At 62.4% G+C, this 18795-nt stretch overlaps 3 protein-coding genes and 1 non-coding gene across 12 annotated transcripts; 2 read left to right on the forward strand and 2 right to left on the reverse strand.

Annotated features, from left to right (window-relative positions):
- The first annotated feature begins 31 nt into the window (after positions 1-31).
- Positions 32-3769, forward strand: WFIKKN1 (WAP, follistatin/kazal, immunoglobulin, kunitz and netrin domain containing 1). The gene is made up of 2 exons (XM_061152433.1): positions 32-1351; positions 2233-3769. Exons 1-2 carry the CDS (start codon positions 1181-1183, stop codon positions 3712-3714), a joined length of 1653 nt encoding a protein of 550 aa, XP_061008416.1. The 5' UTR covers positions 32-1180; the 3' UTR covers positions 3715-3769.
- A 379-nt stretch (positions 3770-4148) lies between these two features.
- METTL26 (methyltransferase like 26) lies at positions 4149-5871 on the reverse strand. 3 transcript variants are annotated; one of them, XM_061153903.1, is made up of 6 exons: positions 5529-5871; positions 5205-5367; positions 4987-5046; positions 4594-4661; positions 4426-4504; positions 4149-4346 (listed from the first exon to the last, which is right to left on the reverse strand). In XM_061153903.1, exons 1-6 carry the CDS (start codon positions 5723-5725, stop codon positions 4299-4301), a joined length of 615 nt encoding a protein of 204 aa, XP_061009886.1. In that variant the 5' UTR covers positions 5726-5871; the 3' UTR covers positions 4149-4298. The 3 variants fall into 3 exon arrangements, with proteins under 3 accessions (XP_061009886.1, XP_061009885.1, XP_061009887.1); XM_061153902.1 differs by lacking the exon at positions 4594-4661; XM_061153904.1 differs by lacking the exons at positions 4594-4661; positions 5205-5367 and having other exon boundaries at positions 4155-4346.
- Positions 5872-6260: 389 nt separating this feature from the next.
- TRNAG-CCC (transfer RNA glycine (anticodon CCC)) lies at positions 6261-6331 on the reverse strand. Its single transcript has one exon. It is a non-coding gene; the product is annotated as a tRNA-Gly (tRNA).
- Positions 6332-6420: 89 nt separating this feature from the next.
- On the forward strand, positions 6421-18138 carry MCRIP2 (MAPK regulated corepressor interacting protein 2). 7 transcript variants are annotated; one of them, XM_061152436.1, is made up of 6 exons: positions 12996-13138; positions 13247-13361; positions 16036-16191; positions 17070-17197; positions 17429-17530; positions 17750-18138. In XM_061152436.1, exons 1-6 carry the CDS (start codon positions 13087-13089, stop codon positions 17818-17820), a joined length of 624 nt encoding a protein of 207 aa, XP_061008419.1. In that variant the 5' UTR covers positions 12996-13086; the 3' UTR covers positions 17821-18138. The 7 variants fall into 7 exon arrangements, with proteins under 7 accessions (XP_061008421.1, XP_061008419.1, XP_061008422.1 ...); XM_061152435.1 differs by lacking the exons at positions 12996-13138; positions 13247-13361 and adding exons at positions 13434-13670; positions 14132-14156 and having other exon boundaries at positions 16056-16191; XM_061152438.1 differs by lacking the exons at positions 12996-13138; positions 13247-13361 and adding an exon at positions 6421-6617 and having other exon boundaries at positions 16056-16191.
- The last annotated feature ends 657 nt before the right edge of the window (positions 18139-18795 follow it).

Here is an 18795-nt window from a genome sequence, read left to right on the forward strand (position 1 = left end):
GCTTTGTCCTCAGTCCTCCGTACCTGGGGTGTCTCCTGGTGTTTGGACCAGACCAGGCTCTTGGGACCCTGCCTCTGAAGTCAGCAGGTCAGACAGGGCGGCAGGATGTTTTCCTGTAGGTCTCAAAGTGGGTAGTCCAGCCCCTGGGCCCTGATCTGCCCCTGCCCATGAGGGGCTTCCCGCCTGCCGGGAGGGTGACTCCCTGTCACGGGGCCTGTAGGGGACAGGCCATGGCCTTTGGGTCCTGGCTGTTCTTAAGCTCTCCTGGGACTCTTCTCAGGGTCCTCCTAGATGCCCTTGGTCTCTCAGGACTGCATGGCCCCACGTAGGGCGACACATGGCAACTGAGTCTCAAGTCAGTCCAAGTAAACAGTCTGTCTAGTGTCCACGACTCATGTGATTAGGACTCCCCTTTGCTGGCACCCACCGTTAGCCAGTTGAGGAAAAGCCTGGACCAGGGGTTGGGTGCCTGGGTTGGGGTGGGGGTCCCCTAAATGCAAGAGTTCTGTCCTACATCAGCTACCCCCCCTCCACCACCAGAGCAAGCCCAGGCAACACCACCCCCTAGGTACCTTTGTGCTGCGAATGCCCCTCTCCAGCATGCCTGTAGGAAGGAGCAGGGGAAGAGGCTCCGCTGGGAAGGGTGTAGAACCCCATAGTGCCTGAGCTGGATGCAGAGCCCCTGCAGCTCTGCCTGGACACAGTCACTCCCAGGGGGCGGCCTGCTCTGGGGAAGGGGCTGGCCAGCCCTGCCCCCTCCTGCAGGGCAGCTTTGATCCCAGGGCCTGGGAGGAGGAGGGGCTCCGGTTACAGCAGTCCCCCCTCCCCTCTCTGGCCAGAGCCGCCCTTCTCCGCCCCTCGGTGACCCTCGTCGCCAGTGTCTCTGCTCCTGAGCGCCAGCCCCTCCCCGGCCTTCCTCCCGTCTCCCCGCCCCCTGCCCTGAGCTGACCAGAGGGGCCAGGCGGGGGAGGGGCCGGTGCCACATGCACGGACTCTGCTCTACCCGGTCCGAGGCCAGCGTCTGCTGTGGGCTCCGACCTGGGCACAGGGGAGCCCAGGGCAGACAACAGGGGCACCGATCGCAGGTCTGGGAGGGTGGATGCCTGCAGGGCGTGGGGCTCAGCAGGGTCTGAGGAGGGGCTAGTGGCCACACCCCCCACCCTGTGGGCCCGCGGTCCTCATGCCGGCCCTGAGGCCGCTCCTGCCGCTGTTGCTCCTGGCTGGGCTGACTGTGGGGGCCAGCCTGCCGCCGGGGCCTGGGGGCCACCCGGGGGTGTGCCCCAACCAGCTCAGCCCCAACCTGTGGGTGGACGCGCAGAGCACCTGTGAGCGAGAGTGCGTCGGAGATCAGGTGAGCACCGGCAGTCTCCACCAGCCCGGCTGTTGGGGAGGCCAGCTCCTGGGGGGCCCAGGGTGTCTTGGGGGTCTGGTCGGTCGGCGCCGGAGGAGCCCAGACCTCACCCCTGCCCCAGGCCTTGCCTGCACTGCAGAGGACCCAGCCACCCTTGACCCTGGAGGTCATTTTTCTCTTGGGGCTCCCCACTCTTCACACTGAGCTCCAGGTGAGGGGCCCTGGGGACAGACACCCCCAGATGCTGCCTTCACGTGTGAAGATTGAATGGGCTTCCCTGGTGACTCAGCTGGTAAAGAGTCTGCCTGCAATGTGGGAGGCCTGGGTTCGATTCCCTGTGTTGGGAGGATCCCCTGGAGAAGGGAATGGCTACCCACTGCATTATCAAGGCCTGGAGAAATTCATGGACAGTATAGTCCATGGGGTCACAAAGAATCGGACACGACTGAGTGACTTTCATTTCTCAGTCCTCAGACCTGCCCACCCCCGCCCTGAAACTAGCTGTTCTTGGGCCCAGCAAGGCAGAGGCCAGGGCCCTGTTTGGATGTGCTGTCCCTGCAGCCCGACTCCACAGCACTGCAGTGGCCTGAAGAACATTGTACGTCCTCCCCAGGCCTTCGTGTCCTCATCTGTACGATGGGAGTAACAACCACCTGCTTTGGGGCCCAAGGGTCTGGGGGCTCAGTGAGGTTCAGCAAGGTGACCTGTGAGGGGCTGCTGACAGTTGGGGCTCACCCCCAGATGGAGAGCAAACCTGCTCGGCTCCGGAGGACACTGACGAAAGGAGGGGCAGCAGGCCTCCCCTGCCCAAGCTGGGCATGTTGGGGCTGGGCGGGAGGGAGCATTCAGGTGCCCGCTGAGCTGTGCCCCCCGCCCCCCAGGATTGTGCGGCCACCGAGAAGTGCTGTACCAACGTGTGTGGGCTGCAGAGCTGCGTGGCTGCCCGCTTCCCTGACGGCGGCCCGGCCGCACCCAGGCTGGCGGCCTCGTGTGAGGGCTTCGTGTGTGCACAGCAGGGCTCCGACTGCGACATCTGGGACGGGCAGCCGGTGTGCCGCTGCCGGGACCGCTGTGAGAAGGAGCCCAGCTTCACCTGCGCCTCGGATGGCCTCACCTACTACAACCGCTGCTATATGGACGCTGAGGCCTGCCTGCGCGGCCTGCGCCTGCACGTCGTGCCCTGCAAGCACGTCCTCAGCTGGCCACCCAGCAGCCCCAGGCCCCCCGAGACCACCGCCCGCCCCACGCCTGGGGATGCCCCAGTGCCGCCCGCCCTCTACAGCAGCCCCTCCCCGCAGGCAGTATATGTGGGGGGCACAGCCAGCCTCCACTGCGACGTCAGCGGCCGCCCGCCCCCCGCCGTGACCTGGGAGAAGCAGAGTGACCAGCGAGAGAACCTGATCATGCGGCCAGACCAGATGTACGGAAACGTGGTGGTCACCAGCATTGGGCAGCTGGTGCTTTACAACGCCCAGCCCGAGGACGCTGGCCTCTACACGTGCACGGCGCGCAACGCCGCTGGCCTGCTGCGTGCCGACTTCCCGCTGTCCGTGGTCCAGCGAGATCCGGCCAGGGCTGGGGCCCACGAGGCTGCCACCGCCCCGGCCCAGTGCCTGCCCAGCACGCAGGCCTGTGTCGGCCCCCCGTCTGGCCGGGTCCTCTGGCACTTTGACCCGCAGCGGCGCGGCTGCATGACCTTCCCCGTGGGCAGCTGTGCTGGGGGTGCCCAGGGCTTTGAGACCTATGAGGCGTGCCAGCAGGCGTGTGCCCGTGACCCCGGGGACGCCTGCGCGCTGCCGGCCGTGCAGGGCCCCTGCCAGGGCTGGGAGCCACGCTGGGCCTACAGCCCGCTGCTGCAGCACTGCCACCCCTTCGAGTACAGCGGCTGCGAGGGCAACGGCAACAACTTTGAGAGCCGCGAGAGCTGTGAGCACGCCTGCCCAGTGCCGCGCACGCCGCCCTGCCGGGCCTGCCGGCTCCGCAGCAAGCTGGCGCTCAGCCTGTGCCGCAGCGACTTCGCCATCGTGGGGCGGCTCACCGAGGTGCTGGAGGAGCCCGAGGCGGGCGGCGGCAGCATCGCACGCGTGGCGCTGGACGAGGTGCTCAAGGACGACAAGATGGGCCTCCGGCTCCTGGGCACCAAGTACCTGGAGGTGACGCTGGTCGGTGTGGACCGAGCCTGCCCCTGCCCCAACGTGACGGCCGGCGATGGCCCACTGGTCATCATGGGCGAGGTGCGTGACGGCGTGGCCATGCTGGACGCGGGCAGCTATGTGCGCACCGCCAGTGAGAAGCGCGTCAAGAAGATCACTGAGCTGCTAGAAAGGAAGGCCTGTGAGCTGCTCAACCGCTTCCAGGACTAGCCTGCCCACCAACCCACGGCCCCAGCTCCCCACCAACCTGCTAGGCCCCGCCCTCCCCACACCCTCGCCCTCTGCCTGGATAATAAAAGTTCTGGACCTCATGGCCTGTGGGTGCTGGGGGCCCGGCCCCGACATGCGCACATGGCTCTGCTCTGAGATCGGGAGGGAGCACCAGTGAGCAGCCTGGGAGGTGGGTGCCACCTCCCCCCAGCAAGAGGACCAGGCAGTCCGCTCAGTCCTGCCTCAGCATTCCTGGGGTTTTTCTCCCTCGTCCCCTCACTGGTCGACGGGAGCAGCAGAGTCCAGGATGCCCGGGAGTCCTGACCCACAGGCCAGACCCCTCCTGTGCCCAGTATGGAAACCTCAGAGACAGAGACTGCCCACAGGCACCCTGCAGGGGTGCTCCCAGGAGATGACATGGGAGATACCAGCAGTGGGGCAGCAGGAAAGACTTTATTCTCAGGTTCTCAGCAGCCCTGTGACCACTGGTCAAGAATCCCCAGTCTGGGCAGGGTCACACCCCGCAGTCTGGCCCAGGGTGGCAGAGGCTTTGACCAGGAACACAGGCATCGTGGAAGAAGGAGTTACTGTTTCCGGAAAATTAGGCACTTGTTGTTGGCTGGCATGTCCACCTAGGGGAGATACTTGGGCTAGAGAAGCTGCTTCTGGTCCCCAGGGAGGCTGCCCGCAACCATAGTCCTCGCCACCTACCATCCTCTCCAGAAGCAGGCCGCTGGCCTGGCCCAGGTCCTTGAGAAGGGAGGTGTCCCGTAGCCCCCATTCGGGGTTCCTGCATGAGGAGAGGAAGCGGGGTCGTGGCCTGGGGGTCATTCGACCCACCTGCCCCCCAGCCAAGCCCCCTACCCACCCAGCTCTGACCTGCATCTGAGAGTCAGGTCAAAGTCCACGTTACTCTGGGGAGAAATCTTCCCATTGACAGCATAGGCCTGTGGAGATTGGTGACACGGTTCTGCCCACTGTCCACAGGCTCAGCCGTCCCCAGCCAGGCACGGTGCACACTCGCAGGATGGCACCCACAGAATGGAAAGGACACACCCCTCGGTGCCCCCAGACAGGGGACAGTGGAGGACAGTGCTGAGCAAGGGCAAGTGACAGGGGAGTGTTGGAGAGCAGAGGGCTTGAGTGTGCTTCAGTGCGGACAGGAAGCTGGAGGGAAAGACAACTGAAAATACCAAGAGAAGGCAGTCCAGAAAGGCCCAGATGGCCAAGGTTGCCTGCCTGGGGAGGCCCATCTCAGGCAGAAGCACTCACCCCATAGGTGATAAGCACAGCCTTGGGTTTGAGCAGGTGTCCTGCTGCTCTGAACAGGCCCTGCGGAGGGGGGAGGCAGGACAGCAATGAGGAGCTTTCCCGGGACCTCCCCAGGCCTGAGTCCCCATCGCTGATACAGGGCAGATCCGGCATTCCGCTCCCTCCCCACGTGGCGCAGGTGGGTGGCCCCCGGGGAGCTCACCCACGCTCCCACAGACCTCAGTGCAACTCAGGGGGCTGATGTGGCTCAAGTTGATGCAGAGCAGCAGGTCCAGCGACTGCGGCAAGATCCCGCCCCACTGTTTCCAATCCCAGGTCACGTCCAGGTACATCGGGGCCTTCACGTTGGGCAGCCCGTGGGCCTGAGTGGTGGCCAAGATGCTGCGGGAGGACAGCCCGTGGTGGGGGTGGCCTGTGGAGCCTTTTCTGAGCCCCTGCAATCCTGCTCGGGGGAGGCTTAGAGGAACCGCAATAGCGGGGGTGTCCCAGGGCAGAAGGACGGGGCCCACTTTCATCCGCAGGGTCCCACCTTCCCGCCGCACCTGTCCAGGCAGCGCTGGTCCACGTCGGACGGCTGCCATTCTGCATGGGGGAAGGCTCGCGCAAAGTGGGCTGTATGCTGGCCCGAGCCCGAGGCCACTTCCAGCACGCGGACGCCGCGCTGGGCCGAGTCCACGTACTGCCGCAACACCTGCAGGATGGGCTCCTTGTTCCGCTCTGCGGCCTCCGCAACCAGCATCTTTCCAGGCTCCCGCGGAGAGCGCCTTCGCGAGTTTGGCACAGCCTGGAGCGTCGGGGGCGGTAGTCAGGCACCGCGGCCCCTTCAGCAGTGGTAGTCCGACGCCGCGGCGCCAGTCGCGAGGGGTATTCCAGAGCCGCGGGGCCCGTCGGGAGTGGTAGTCAGGCACCGCGAGGGGGCGGGGGCTGTGGCCTGGCCGCGTTGCAATTGGCCTTCCCTCTCCACGGACTACAATTCCCAGGAGGACACGCGCCGCGCCTTAAAGGCACCGCAGTCCCGGGAGGCCCACCGCGAGCCGCGGCCTCGGGACGGGAACCGGGGGCAAGCTTGGGTCGTTAGTTTACAGGCGTCCATTGGCTCAGCACCCGGTGCCCGTGGCTGTCCTAGCACTTTTTCATAGTGCTTGTTACTCCGAAATTGTCTCATCCGTGTCTCACTGGAATGGATTCCTTCCCCTTGTCTGGCTTTCTTTTCTTTTAATTAAATCCCTCGGGGGTTTGGGGGGCTGAGAGGGAAAAAAACTTAAACCGCAACCTGCGCCGCCCGGGAATCGAACCCGGGTCGCAAGAATGGGAATCTTGCATGATACCACTACACCAGCGGCGCGGCTGATAGCGGGTGTGTCCGCGAGACTTAGGAGATTGTGACGCAAGCGCCGCCGCTCAGCCCTAGATGAAGTCGTCAGAGCGCAGGCGTCGCTGCGGCGCGAGCAGCAGGGCTGAGAGCACTGGACTTGAGGGGCGGGGGGCGTGAAAGCGGGGGTCCCGCCGAGTCCCTCATGCACCCAGCACTCCAGGGGAAGAAGCGGCGATGAGGGACGCGGTTTCTGGCCGACTGGATTCGAACTGGGGCCGTGGAAACCATAGCAACCGCGGCATTCCGGAAGTTGTGGGTACGGGGCCATGGGAGGGCCTTCGCGGTTGGACTGGGTTCCTGTCTGAGCGGAGCCGCGGGTGGGCGGGGCAGCGGGGCGGAGCTCCCTTCGGTGGGTGGGGACACGGGGCGGAGCTCCCTGCGGTAGGCGGGGCACGGCCCCAGGAGGGGCGGGCCGCCTGTGGAGGCGAACCTGTACTGCTCGGGGGGGGTCTCTGTGGCCTTGAGATAAGCAGCGCAAACCCGGGGTTCACGGGTGTTGAGGGGTCGGTGACCTCTGAGTCTCGTCGGGGGCCGGTTTGTGTGTTAGACCGCTCTTCCCTGGTAGTTTCGGGGCCCGTGTCTCGGAAAGGGCCCTCTTAGCAGGCGTGAGGCAGCGCTCAACTCTCAAGTCTAACTGATCTCCTTTGCTGGGCGATTTTTCTTGCGCGAGACGCTCCCTGCCCCACCCCCGCCCCCCACACACACCCAGGGTCGCTCTGACAAGAAGCTCTGCGAATGGCGCTGACCGGGCTTTAGTATGGGGTTGCTCTCTTGGGGGCATGCAGAGCGGGACCAGAGACTACAGTATGAATGCGGTCAGAAGGGGAGGACAGCCTTGCCTCTTAGGGCTAAGAGGTGGTGTAGGGTTGGCCAGTGTGAACACAAGGCCCCTGGAAAAGCTTTCACTCAGTGGGCCGGCCTCCAGACAGCCCCTTAGCATTCAGCGGTACCACACTTTTCTTAGCCGACTTTCTCATTCATAAGCTTTCATTACCTGACTCACTTCTGCCTCAAGTTCTGGTTTGCTGGGGCTTCCCAGGTGGTGCCAGTGGTAAAGAATCAGCATTGTCAATGCAAGAGATGCAAGACACATGGGGTCAATCCCTGAGTCGGGATATATCCCCTGGAGTAGGAAATGGCAACCAACTCCAGGATTCTTACCTGGAAAATTCCATGGACAGTGCAGGAGGCGACACAACTGAGCAACATACGCACGCCTGGTTTTTTGGGTATTTTCTGCGTCTCCAAGTGGACAAGAGGTGTCCCTCAATGTGAATCTCTAACCCCCAACCTGTGATGGTCAGTGGCCAGCTGGTGCCTCTCCACCCAGGCCCCTCAGCTTCCTTGCCCACTCAAGAGGCACAAAGCTTCCTGGTATTCCTGGGCTCTCCTGTGATGTTATCATACAATAAAAAATAGAGGGCCTTCTTTGGTAGTCCAGTGGCTAAGACTCCTCACTCCCAATGGGAAAGAACGTGTTAGTCGCTCAGTCAACTTTTTGTGACCCCATGGACTGTAGCCTGGCCAGGCTCCTCTGTCCATGGGATTCTCCAGGCAAGAATACTGGAGTGGGTTGCCATGCTCTCCTCCAGGGGATCTTCCTAACCCAGGGACTGAACCCCGTCTCCTGCACTCAGGAGGCACATTCTTTACCGCTAAGCCATCATCCCTGGTCAATGAACTAGATCTCACATGCCACAACTAAAAAGCGTGCATACTGCAATGAAAATCAAACACCCAGACACAGAGCAGTCAAAGAAACTTAAAAAAAAAAAAAGAAATGGATATTTGGTCTTCATCCTGATTTCTGAATAGAACTCTTAAAACCCTGGGATTTCCTGAAGGAAAGGGTGAGAGGAGCATCTGTTATGCATAACAAGCCCCTTTCAATCTCACCTGGGTTCACATCGGACAGGTGGCAAGTCAGGAGGTGGGGGCGGTTGCCAGGGGAAACTTCAGTCCCGCTCCTGACCTCTGACCTCCTGGGATGGGGGCTGGAGACACAGCTAATCTCCAGTGGTCCAGGATTAACCAGTCCTGCCCATGTGATGGACCTCCACTCAAACCCCAAACGGAGGGGGTCAGGGAACTTCCAGTCAGTGAATGTGGAGGGCTGAGAGGGTGGCTCCTGGGGAGAGTGTGGGGCTCCGCACCACTTCCCACACCTTCCCTGGGCATCTCCTTCCCTTGGCATTTGTTCCCAAGTTGTGTCCTTTGTGGTAAACCAATAAGGTAAGCAAAATGCTCCCCTGAGTTCTGTGAGTCATTCTGGCAAGTTACAGGACCCTGATTTACAGCTGGTTAGTCACAAATCCACCTGTAATGCAGGAGCTGCCGGAGACACTGGTTTGATCCCTGGGTCAGGAAGATCCCCTGGAAAAGGGGATGGCAACCCACTCCAGTATTCTTGCCTGTTGTGTTGTGGGACTGAGCCCTGAGCCTATGGATCTGTGTGAGCACTGGGTGGCTGGAGTTAGAATCCACTTAGATTGTAGGATACCCAGTTGGGGTCCAAAGAGAACTAGAGGATTGCTTAGTAAGAAAAGCCCAAACTCTTTGTCAGAGGTGTGTCCTGTAGGAGGGAGGGAACCTTCATGTTGTATGTGCTGCCCACATGCCCAGCAACGTCTTCCATTTAACAGTCCTTGACCTCAAGTTGCTCTCTGCCTGCCTTTCATCCCTCTGGGCTGGATTCTGTGTGAACTGACACCTGCCCTCCCTCCACACTGATCAGGCTCAGAGCCTGGGGCAGAGGCAGAAGCAGTGGACAGAGCAGAGCAATGGGCTTCACTGCAGTATGAGCACGCATGCGTGTGTGAATGCTTGCATGGGAGCACCTGGGAGCTGTGTGAACATGTGTGGGCACACATTTTCCATAAAGTCCCCGATGTATGTCAGACTCTGAAGCCCCCCAAGAGATGCTCAACATCGGACCCCTGGAAGCGTCCCATGCCTGGGCCTGCACTCAGTGCTCCCTCCTGAGGTTGTGTCCTGAGGGTTACTGTTGGAGCCAGAAGGACCCTCTCAGCTACTCCTGCCGCCTCATGATGTCCAGAGCCAAAAGCGGTGTCCAGCGTCCTTCCTGGGGTCCAGGCCCAGGCGCCCACCACCTGCTGATCTCCCTCCCGAGCCCTGCAGTGTGTACCCCGGGTGCTCACCCACTACTGATTCTCTCAGTATATTGATTTTCCAGAGCTACAGTGACAAATTACTCCAAAGTGTGGTGGCTCCAAACAACAGTTTCCTTTCTCACAGTCCTGCAGGCCAGAAGTCCAGAATAAAGATGTCGGCTCCCTGTCGGCTCTACCAGAAGCTCTTTCGTCAGCACAGCTTCCTGCTCCTCTGAGGCTCCAGGCACTCCCGGGCTTGTGGCCGCCTCTCTGCCATCTCTCCTCTGGGTCTCTCTGTGTCCTAATATCCCTCTCCTTTTTATCTTTATTTAAATTTTTTTTCTTTTTTAAGTTATAAAAGTATGATAACACATTTACAGGATACTTGGAAAATATAAAGTTCCACTATATATGACAATTATTTTCTTAAGTAGATAAAGTAAGATTTTTAGTTGGAGTTTCAGTATCAAACTCTTAGAAATTAGTAGAATTTAAAAAATTAATAGGATGAATAGACACGTAGAAGGCTAGAGTAGACCTGAAAAGCACTATGAACCAATTTGACATTAGGATTTATAGGATTAGGATTTATACATTTTTCACACAATGGGAGGATACGACTCTTTCCTTTCCCAAGGACAGGTTTCACTAGATTTTAGGGCCCTCTCTAATCTGGGATGACCTTATCTCAAATCCCTTGCTTTAATTATATCTGCAAAGCCCATTATTTTAAAGAAGGTCATTTTCTGAGGTTCCAGGTGGTGTTTCTTTGAGGGGCCACTGTTCAACTCACTGTACTTGGGTGTGGAAATGGGCAAGCCCTGGGAATTCCCTGGCAGCCCAGTGGTTAGGATTCGGTGCTGTCACTCCCAGGACCGGGGCTCAATCTCCGATCAAGAAACTAAGATCCTACAAGCTGCAGGCAAACAAACAAAAAGGGATGAGCAGTCCCTGGACACTTGGTGGCAGGTACAGGAGCACCTGCCAGAGCTTTTCCTGGGGCCACTGACCACGCTTTGTTGGCAGAAGCCCATCCTCCAGTCTGGGTTGGTAAGGGCATGAACTTCAGATCTGCAAAGTGACTGAGGATGGCTGAAAACTTAAACTTTCTCCTCTAATGCGAAATTTCAGTATCATATTTAGAGCCTTTTAGAAGAGAAAGGCTAGAGCAGGAACTGGCAACCCACTGCAATATGCTTGCCTGGAGAATTTCATGGACAGAGGGGCCTGGCAGGCTATAGTCAGTCCATGGGGTCACAAAGAGTTGGACACGACTGAGCAACTAACACACGCAGAAGAGAAGTGCTTCCCCAGTAGCTCAGCGGTAGAGAATCTGCCTGCCAATGCAGGAGATGTGGGTTTTATCTCTGGGTTGGGAAGAACCCCTGGAGGAGGGCATGGCATCCCACTCTCCCAGGTATTCGTGCCTGGAGAATCCCAGAGACAGAGGAGCCTGGTGGGCTACAGTCCATGGGGTTGCAAAGAATCAGACACAACTGAGTGACTAAACAACAGCAAAGAAGAGAAAAACCCTAATGTCTTCATTAGGGTTAACTGTAGTCAGTAAGGTAAAGGTCCCTCCTTGTTATGATGCCCATGTTCTCTGTGTGGCTCCAAGCGTTTCTGGGCTTGTGGCTGGGTGCTGGGTGAGGCTCCTGCCTCCCATTCAGCTGCCTGTGACTGACTCTGGGCTGGGTTCCCAGCCTCTCTGACAATAGGGAATGTTTGCCGGCTGCAAGACGCTGTCTCTGGGGGCTTAGCAGGTTGCTCACTGTCATGGACAGTGTAGTCCAGGCAAGGCCAGACTGGCCAGGCTTCCTACCCCACTGGAGAACCGACCTGAGCTCTTGGTCGCAGACCGACTAGACCCCGACTAGACCCCTCTCCCGGCTCAGGCTGGGCCCTCCCCGTGCCTCCTGGCTCTGTCCCCAAGTCAGGGTGGGTCAGGTGCTCAGGCTGAGTTCTGGCAGCAGGGAGTCTGGGAAGGCCCCTGGGTGGTGGTGGGGGTGGGGAGATAGGCCCTGCCCTCCTGCACACAGGTGTCAGGGCTGTGCTGCCTGCCCCCTGCAACCTGGCCTTCTTCCCCCTGGCTGCCTGCTCCCCCAGCTCAGTGTCTTTGGGGGCCCTCTGGGTTCCTTCACCCCCCTGCCCCCAGCCTCTCCTGTACCCCCTCCCCTCTCACTTGGCAGGACCATTCCTCTTCTGTGGCTTTCTCCTGGAGTCTTTCCAAGGGCTCTGGACCCAAGCTTTGACCTCAGACAAGGGCCAGGGGCAGGGCTGGGACATTAGGGTATAGCAGTCTTGCCCACCATCAAGGCCAAGCCTGCCTGCCCATCAACAGGGTCCTCTCCACGCTGGCCTGAGGGGGTGTCCATGAGAGGAGGAGCGCTTAGCTCCGTGTCAGCCCAGGGCCTGGCTCCTCCTGCCCAGAGCATTTGCCTTCTGGAAGAGACCCTCCCCACCCCTAGGCCCCTCACCCTTCAAAGTCTCCCCAGCGTGGGTTGGCATTGTGCTCGAGGCCACTGAACAGGCCAGGGCCGCCAGCACAGATGACGCAGGACCATGCTGGCCTTGACACAGCTGGGGGGAGGGGCGGGAGATGGGCCCCAAGGATGGAAAGGGGGCCCAGCGTGGCTGAGCGTGGGGGCTGTGCTCATGCCCTGGGCATGCTCTCCCCTCTCAGCTCAAAGGCCTTGTGGGAGGGGGGCAGGTCCACCTCACCCCCGGGAAGGAGCCGTGTGGCTGGAGCCCGGGCAGGCTAGGGTCTGGTTCCTCCTGAGGCACTGCAGTATGTCTTGCGTCCGGACCCCAGTGCCTGGGGGGTGGAGGAGTAAGTGCTCTTTCTCCCGCGTGGGATGACAGGCAAGCTGGACTCCTTCGCTTGCCTTCTGCACCCCCCAGCACCCAGGGTGCTCCACCCTGGGAGCCTCCCTCCCGCCTCCGTGGGGTCTGCAGGCGCACACGTGGCAGACGGTACCCTGCTCCTGTCCCGTGGGGTGAAATGGAGATCCCCAGGGTGCCATGTCTCTGCCCAAACCCGGGGGCCGACCCGCTGTTCTCATCTTTGACCCCCCTCAGTCGCGTGTGAGTGACCAGCAGTGGCCCAGGCCGGCCCAGGCACCGTGGCGGAGGGTCTCCGACGTGCGGTGCGTGGGGACACCTTTGCTTCCAGGGTACACACAGATCTTTCCCAGCGCCTGTCAACGCCTCGGCTCCTGGGACACCACCGCCGACCCCACGAGGGCCTGAGCCAGAGCCTCGCCATGTCTGGGTGCCCGTGCCCCCCTCCCCGCCCCCCGAGCCTCCTCCAGTGGCGAACAGCGGCCCGGGCCCTGCGAAACTTGCTTAAACTCCGCCCTCAGACCTCTCCGGGAGGTCCCGCCAGTTTCCCCAAGGCTCGAGCACCACCCCTGCCGCGAGCCTCGGCGCGGGCCCTTTAAGGTCCGGGGGTGTGCGGCGGGCCCGCCCCCTCCCCGCGGCGCCGGCCGCCTGTTAAAGGGGCCGCGCCCTCGGCGCCAGCCGACTGCCAGCCGGGCGGAGGGCGCGAGATCTGGCCGCGGGCCGGCGGGCGGGGAGGGCGCGGAGGGCGCGGGCGCGCTGCGGCCCCTCCGCACCATGTACACCATCACCAAGGGACCCAGCAAGCTGGTCGCGCAGCGGCGCACAGGTGCGCGGCGGGGGCGGGCAAGGCAGGGAGGGGGCGGGCGGGGGTCCGCACATGCTGCCCGCCCCCGGCGCGGCGCCGGCGGCTGACGCGCGCTCCCGGTGCCCGCAGGTCCGACGCAGCAGCAGGTGGAGAGCAGGCTCGGCGAGCTCCTGAAATGCCGGCATTCCGCGCCGATCCCGCAGCACCCGCGGGCACAGCCGCCGGGCCCCTGGCCCCTGTCGAGGTGAGACGTGCGGCCCTCCCCTCCCCCGTCGGCCGCCGCGGGGCCGCGAGGGTGACCTTGGGGAAAGGTTAGCGGAGCCCGGGCCACATGCTCCCGGCGGGCGCGGAGGGGGCGGAGCCCGCCGACCCGGCCCGCCTGCAGCTCGCTACCGCGACTCCGCGCTTCCGCCTCACCTGGCACCTGGCTGGGTCGGAGGGGATTGGGCTGGGGGTGCGTGACACACCTCCGAGCCCTGGGGCCCCATGCACCCAGCGTCGGGAGGAAGCCGACCGGCTCCTGGATTTTAGGGGCTCCAGGCGGCTGAGTCAGGTGCCCGGGCCGACCTTGGGCGGCGAAGGCCAAGCTTTGAAAGGAGCTGCCGCGGACTCGCCCCGGAGGGCGGGAGCGGCCGCCGCCGGAGGCTGCCAGCCCCGGGCTGGCCGAGCAGCGGGGGAGAGGTGCACGTGGTTCCCTCGGGCCCTGCCAGGCCGCTGCTCTCCTCCGCCTTCTCCCCGAGCCCCCGCCGGCGCTTTTCTGCCTTTCCTGACCAGCAGTTTTGCTGGGAGCCTCAGTTGAACCACTGTGGCCCCCAAGTCACTGTGCCCAGGAGGTCAGAGCCTCCACTTCCGGGACTGAACCTGTAACTTTTTGGCTCGGGTCCTGTCTCTGGTCTTACTTATTCTCTGCAGGCTCAGGGCCCAGGACTTAGTTCAGGCCACACAGGCCTGAGGCTCCTGTGGGCTGTGGGTGGGTGGGGGCAGCACTGACAAGCCTTGGGATTTCTTCTCTAGTTGAGGACAGACGACCTCCGGGTTGGTAAGAGCTGGGGGCTATGTTGCTGCGCGCCCTCAACCTGCCCTCCCCCTCAGTACCGGCCTGAGATGCCACAGGTAGGGGCAGTCTGTGAGACCCCTGTAGGCTGAGGCCCTTTCCGGCGGCCTCCTGCTGGGAGCACGCTGACACTCTGAGGCTGGTCCTGTGAGGACCACAAGCGCCTCCTGGGGAGAGGGGTGCCTGCGGCCGTGGGGGGCGTGTTCCGGGGCCCACTGTGCTGTGACCCTGCCTCGTGACGTCAGTCTGGTCCTCAGCCGCCCTGCCCCCCAGGGAGGGAAACGAGGCACAGGTGTGTTGGCCCCAGGCCGTCACCCAGGCAGGAAGCCCCCACTGTCTTACCTGGAGAAGCTTGTGCTTTCTCCATGCACCTTTGCCGGGGAGTGGGGGAGGAAGCGTGCGGTGTGTGCAGGGTCCGGGTCCTGGGAGAGATGGAAGAGACAAGGGACTGCAGCCAGCCAGGTCCCGGTCGGGGGTGCTGGTGCTCGGCCCCCGCCTCCGAAGTCCCGTCTGGCAGGGGGGCAGCAGGAAGGCAGATTGTGCTGGTCGTGCCGTCCCCCCTTCCCTCTGAAGTCATTCCTTCCCCGAGCCAGTCCCCTCCCAGCCTCAGGAGCGAGCCCCCACTGGGGGGCCAGAGCACCTACAGGTCTCCCACACAGGGACCCCCAGCCTTGCTCCTGAAACTTCTGGGGGGGGGGAGCCCACCAAAATCATTCCACCCAGACTTCCGGTCCACCCCTCCTCAGCCAGGCTTGCCGGGGAAGGAGGAGTCTGGGCCACTGGGGGTGCTCTGTGCCTGGCGCACCGCGGGTGCCCCAAGCGTCTGCCCCTGACTGGGCTTGGGTCTAGGCGCTGCCCATGGTGGTGAACAGGCTGTGTGAGTCTGGGCCTCTTGATGAGCTCTCTCCCTCTGAGCCAGAGAGAGTAAGACCTGCTTTCGGGGAGAAGAGCAAATGGAACCCTGTGACCAGCTGATGGTGCAGGGGATGCAGGCTGATGGGGGAGGCGACTTGGGAGCTGCACTGCCTTGTGGGCTTCGGGCTCAGAAACGCATACGGTTCTGATGCTGCTGTCCACTCACCACGTGTGACCCTGGACAGGTCACTTCTCTCTTGAGTCTGGGCTGAAAATAGGTGTGTGGCCTACGTTGGAGGATAGTGAAGGGGATGAAGAGGAGGCCCTAGTTGGCAGGGCCTGAGCAGGGAGTCCAGAGCCGCTGCTGCCGTGGGCAGGGCCTGCCAGTGGACCGTGACCCTGGGCGCTGGCCCGAGGGTGGAGGTGGGGGTGGCACCAGACTCGACCATAGGCGCACAGGGGAGCAGTGCCCTTTCCTCCAGAGGGCCCATGGAGCCACCTTACGTAACTGCCAGCAGGGGGCGGGCAGGTGCCAGCCTGAGCCCCTTCTCAGCCCCAGCCAGGCCACCCTCTGGTGGTTGAGTCACTAAGTCGTGTCTGACTTTTGTGGCCCCATGGACTGGGCTCTCCAGGCAAGGATACTGGAGTGGGTTGCCATTTCCTTCTCCAGGGGATCCTCCTCCAGGGATTGAATCTGGGTCTCCTGCATTGCAGGTGGATTCTTTACCACTGAGCCACCAGGGAAACCACTCTCTTAAGTACTTGGCAGTTCGTAGCCTTTGACTGCAATTCTTTTTTTCCTTCTTGGATGCTCAGTCTCCAACTTTCCTGGTGTTTGTGGCCTTGCAGGGGTAAGGTTAGCAGGCAGGCGAGGGGCTGTCCCACTTGAGGACAGACATCCACGCCCTCTGGTTGGTATCGCTCAAGCCTGGGAGCAGCCCTGCCCCTCCACGTTCTCTGTGGCCACCCGACCTGCCAGCCTGGAGCTGGTGGGACTGGTGCCCCTCAGGATGCTCCTCTTTATTTTAGTGCCCCTCTCAGCTGAGGAGGAACCCCGCGCGGCGGTGGGGCACCTGAGCCCAGGATGGCGAGCAGGCCGGCGGGACCGCGAGTGCCTGGCGGAGTGGCACGTGCAGCCCAGGACTCCCGGCTCCCACCTCCTGCTGTAGGTGTGGGCCCCGCTCTCTCCACGGCCCTATCCCGGGCTTCATGTGTGCAGGGCTGGGCCAGCTGCCCCGGCCAGGGCAGACCATCCATGCCCTGGGCCCGGCTGGCCGGGGTGGGCCCAGTGGCCACTTGGACATTGAATGCCCACCAGGCCAGGCTTCAGCACCCAGGGCCATCTCCGCACTCAGCATTCCTGCCCTGTGGGCAAGAGCACGGTCCTTGCCTGGAAGCTGCAGGGGTGGACCAGGGCCACGGTCGCCCTCCCCACTCAAGATGGCCCACTCAGCACTTGGCACTGTCTAGCCAGACCAGGAGCTGTCTCTGGGGCCGGGGCAGCTGTGAAGGGCAAAGTCCACCTGCTCTCGTTCGGGTCCCTCCTTCCATCCTGGGGGCATCTTGAGATGAAGAGGCTTCTGTGGGGGAGAAAGTGACCAAGAACTGTGCCTGGGGGCGGGGTGGGGGCGGGGTAGGGCCGGAAAACCTGTTCACTCAGGTCAGAACCTGGGCTGCTGGAGGCCTGGCCCGTCAGTGGGGAGGTGGGAGGCAGGTGGCAGTGGAGGTTCCTGAGAGACCCATGGGGGGCCGTCTGTGTGCCTTGAGCATGGGGCTCTGCGGGGATCTGGGGACACAGAGCCCGTCTGCAGCCTTAGACCTGCCTCAGGGCCAGGGGCTGCAGGTATGAGCTGAGCTGTTGGGTGTAGGTCTGCAGGAGAAAGGCCTCGGCCACTGGCTGCAGCCCACAGCTGCCCTGCGGTTCAGGACGTGCCCTGACTGGGCCTGGCCTGTGGGGCAGAGTGGCCTGCGGCTGCTCCAGGAGCTCTGCCAGGTAGCACCTGGCCTGGGAATGTGGCTGAGTGTCTCCTCGCCTTCCCACAGTCCAGGGCCGAGGCTCGTGTTCAATCGGGTGAATGGCCGCCGGCCGCCTGCCACGTCCCCATCCTTCGAGGGAACCCAGGAGCCCTACACACTGGCCCACGAGGAGAACGTCCGATTTGTGTCAGAAGGTAGTGCTGAGGCCCGAGGGAGTGGCCCAGGCCACTGGTCCCCTTCCCACTGTAACCTGAACTTGAAGTCGCTGGAGGGCTGGGACGTACCTGGGCTCTGGGCCCGTCTATCCTGTGACCGTCCAGCAGGCTGCCCGTTCCCGTTCCCAGCTCTGGGCAGGGGTCCAGGCTAGCCACTGGGGTGGGAGGGTGCCAGGGGCCTGGCTCAGTCTGACCGTCCTCTCCCCACAGCCTGGCAGCAAGTGGAGCAGCAGCTGGGTGGTGGCCCGGCCGGTGAGAGCGGGCCAAGGCCTGTGCAGTATGTGGAGAGGACCCCCAACCCCCGGCTGCAGAGTGAGCCCTCCCCCACCCGCAAGGAGCAACCCCCCCTCTACCCTGGCTCAGCCAGGTTCTAGCCCCAAGGGGGTGGGGCAAGGAATGGAACCTGATCCACTCTTCCCAGTGTCTGCTACAGCTGGGATCTGGGTGAGGGGCTTGTGGCCAGCTGGAGGGGGGATGCATGCTGGTCTGCCAGGAAGGTGTGTCACTGCCCAGCCTCCTGTTTCTCCACAGACTTCGTGCCCATCGACCTGGACGAGTGGTGGGCACAGCAGTTCCTGGCCAGGATCACCAACTGCTCCTAGTCACAGCTTTGGAAGGAAGGCTGTCTTGTGCAGGGCCTGGCCCTGCCCCACGCTGGACCCTCTGCCAGGAGAGGACCACGGCGCCCTGTCTACCCGCTGAGGCAGGCCGTGCTTCACTCTGGGCCTGGCCAGGCGCCGGCCACACCTGAAGTGCCAGCATTTGGACTTTTGCCCCTGCTGACCCCTTGGCCAAGCTGTTCCAGGCTGCCGGGGGCCAGGGGTTGAAACTGTCTGACCTCAGTCCTGCTCACTGTGCCCGGGGACCAGCCCGTGGGGCTGGCAGAGAGGAGCTCCAGGCTAATAAAGTTGAGAAACTGCCTTTTGGAGAGGCCCTGACTCGGTGGGCTATGGGGAATGGGCGGGGGAGAGAGAGGTGCTCATGTCCAGGACCCAGGCCCGGCACGACTTGCTCTGTAGCCTCCTTTCCCCACAGCTGAAGCTCTGTCCTACTGTGGCACCTAGCCTCCTGCCCAGCTGCCTTCCTGTGTCTTGGGCCAGGTCATTTTGCATAGAAGTCTGTAAATGCCAGCCAACCCCCCACTGACACCCATGCCCCCTTCCTCTCCCTGTAATCATTGTCGGGTGTCGAAATCTGCTCTCAAGATCCAGAGATGTTACTTAACTGACCCTGAGATGGGGTCTCAGCCACCCAGAATTGGGGTCAGGTTTCAGGATGCCTGCTGTCGTATCTGAACCCCCCAGGTCTGGCGGGGAGCCTTCGGGGTCCTGTGGGGCCGGCGGCTGACATAAGTGTCTCCAGAGGGCTAGGCAGCAGCAGGGGAGGGGAGGACCACCCCCGCCAAGTGCGGTCAGGATTTCTGGGCTGCGTGTCACTCCCATCGCGAACACGCGACTCAGGGTCAGGAACCTCCCTGATCAGACCCCACGGCGGGGGTGCCGGGGGTGCTAGGGCATGCCCACAGGGTCCCGGCTTGGGGATGGCCTCAGAGGCCCGGGGGCGGAGGCTCCTGCCCC

This window comes from Dama dama, chromosome 10 (assembly GCF_033118175.1).
Source record: "Dama dama isolate Ldn47 chromosome 10, ASM3311817v1, whole genome shotgun sequence".
Taxonomy (NCBI): Eukaryota; Metazoa; Chordata; class Mammalia; order Artiodactyla; family Cervidae; genus Dama; species Dama dama.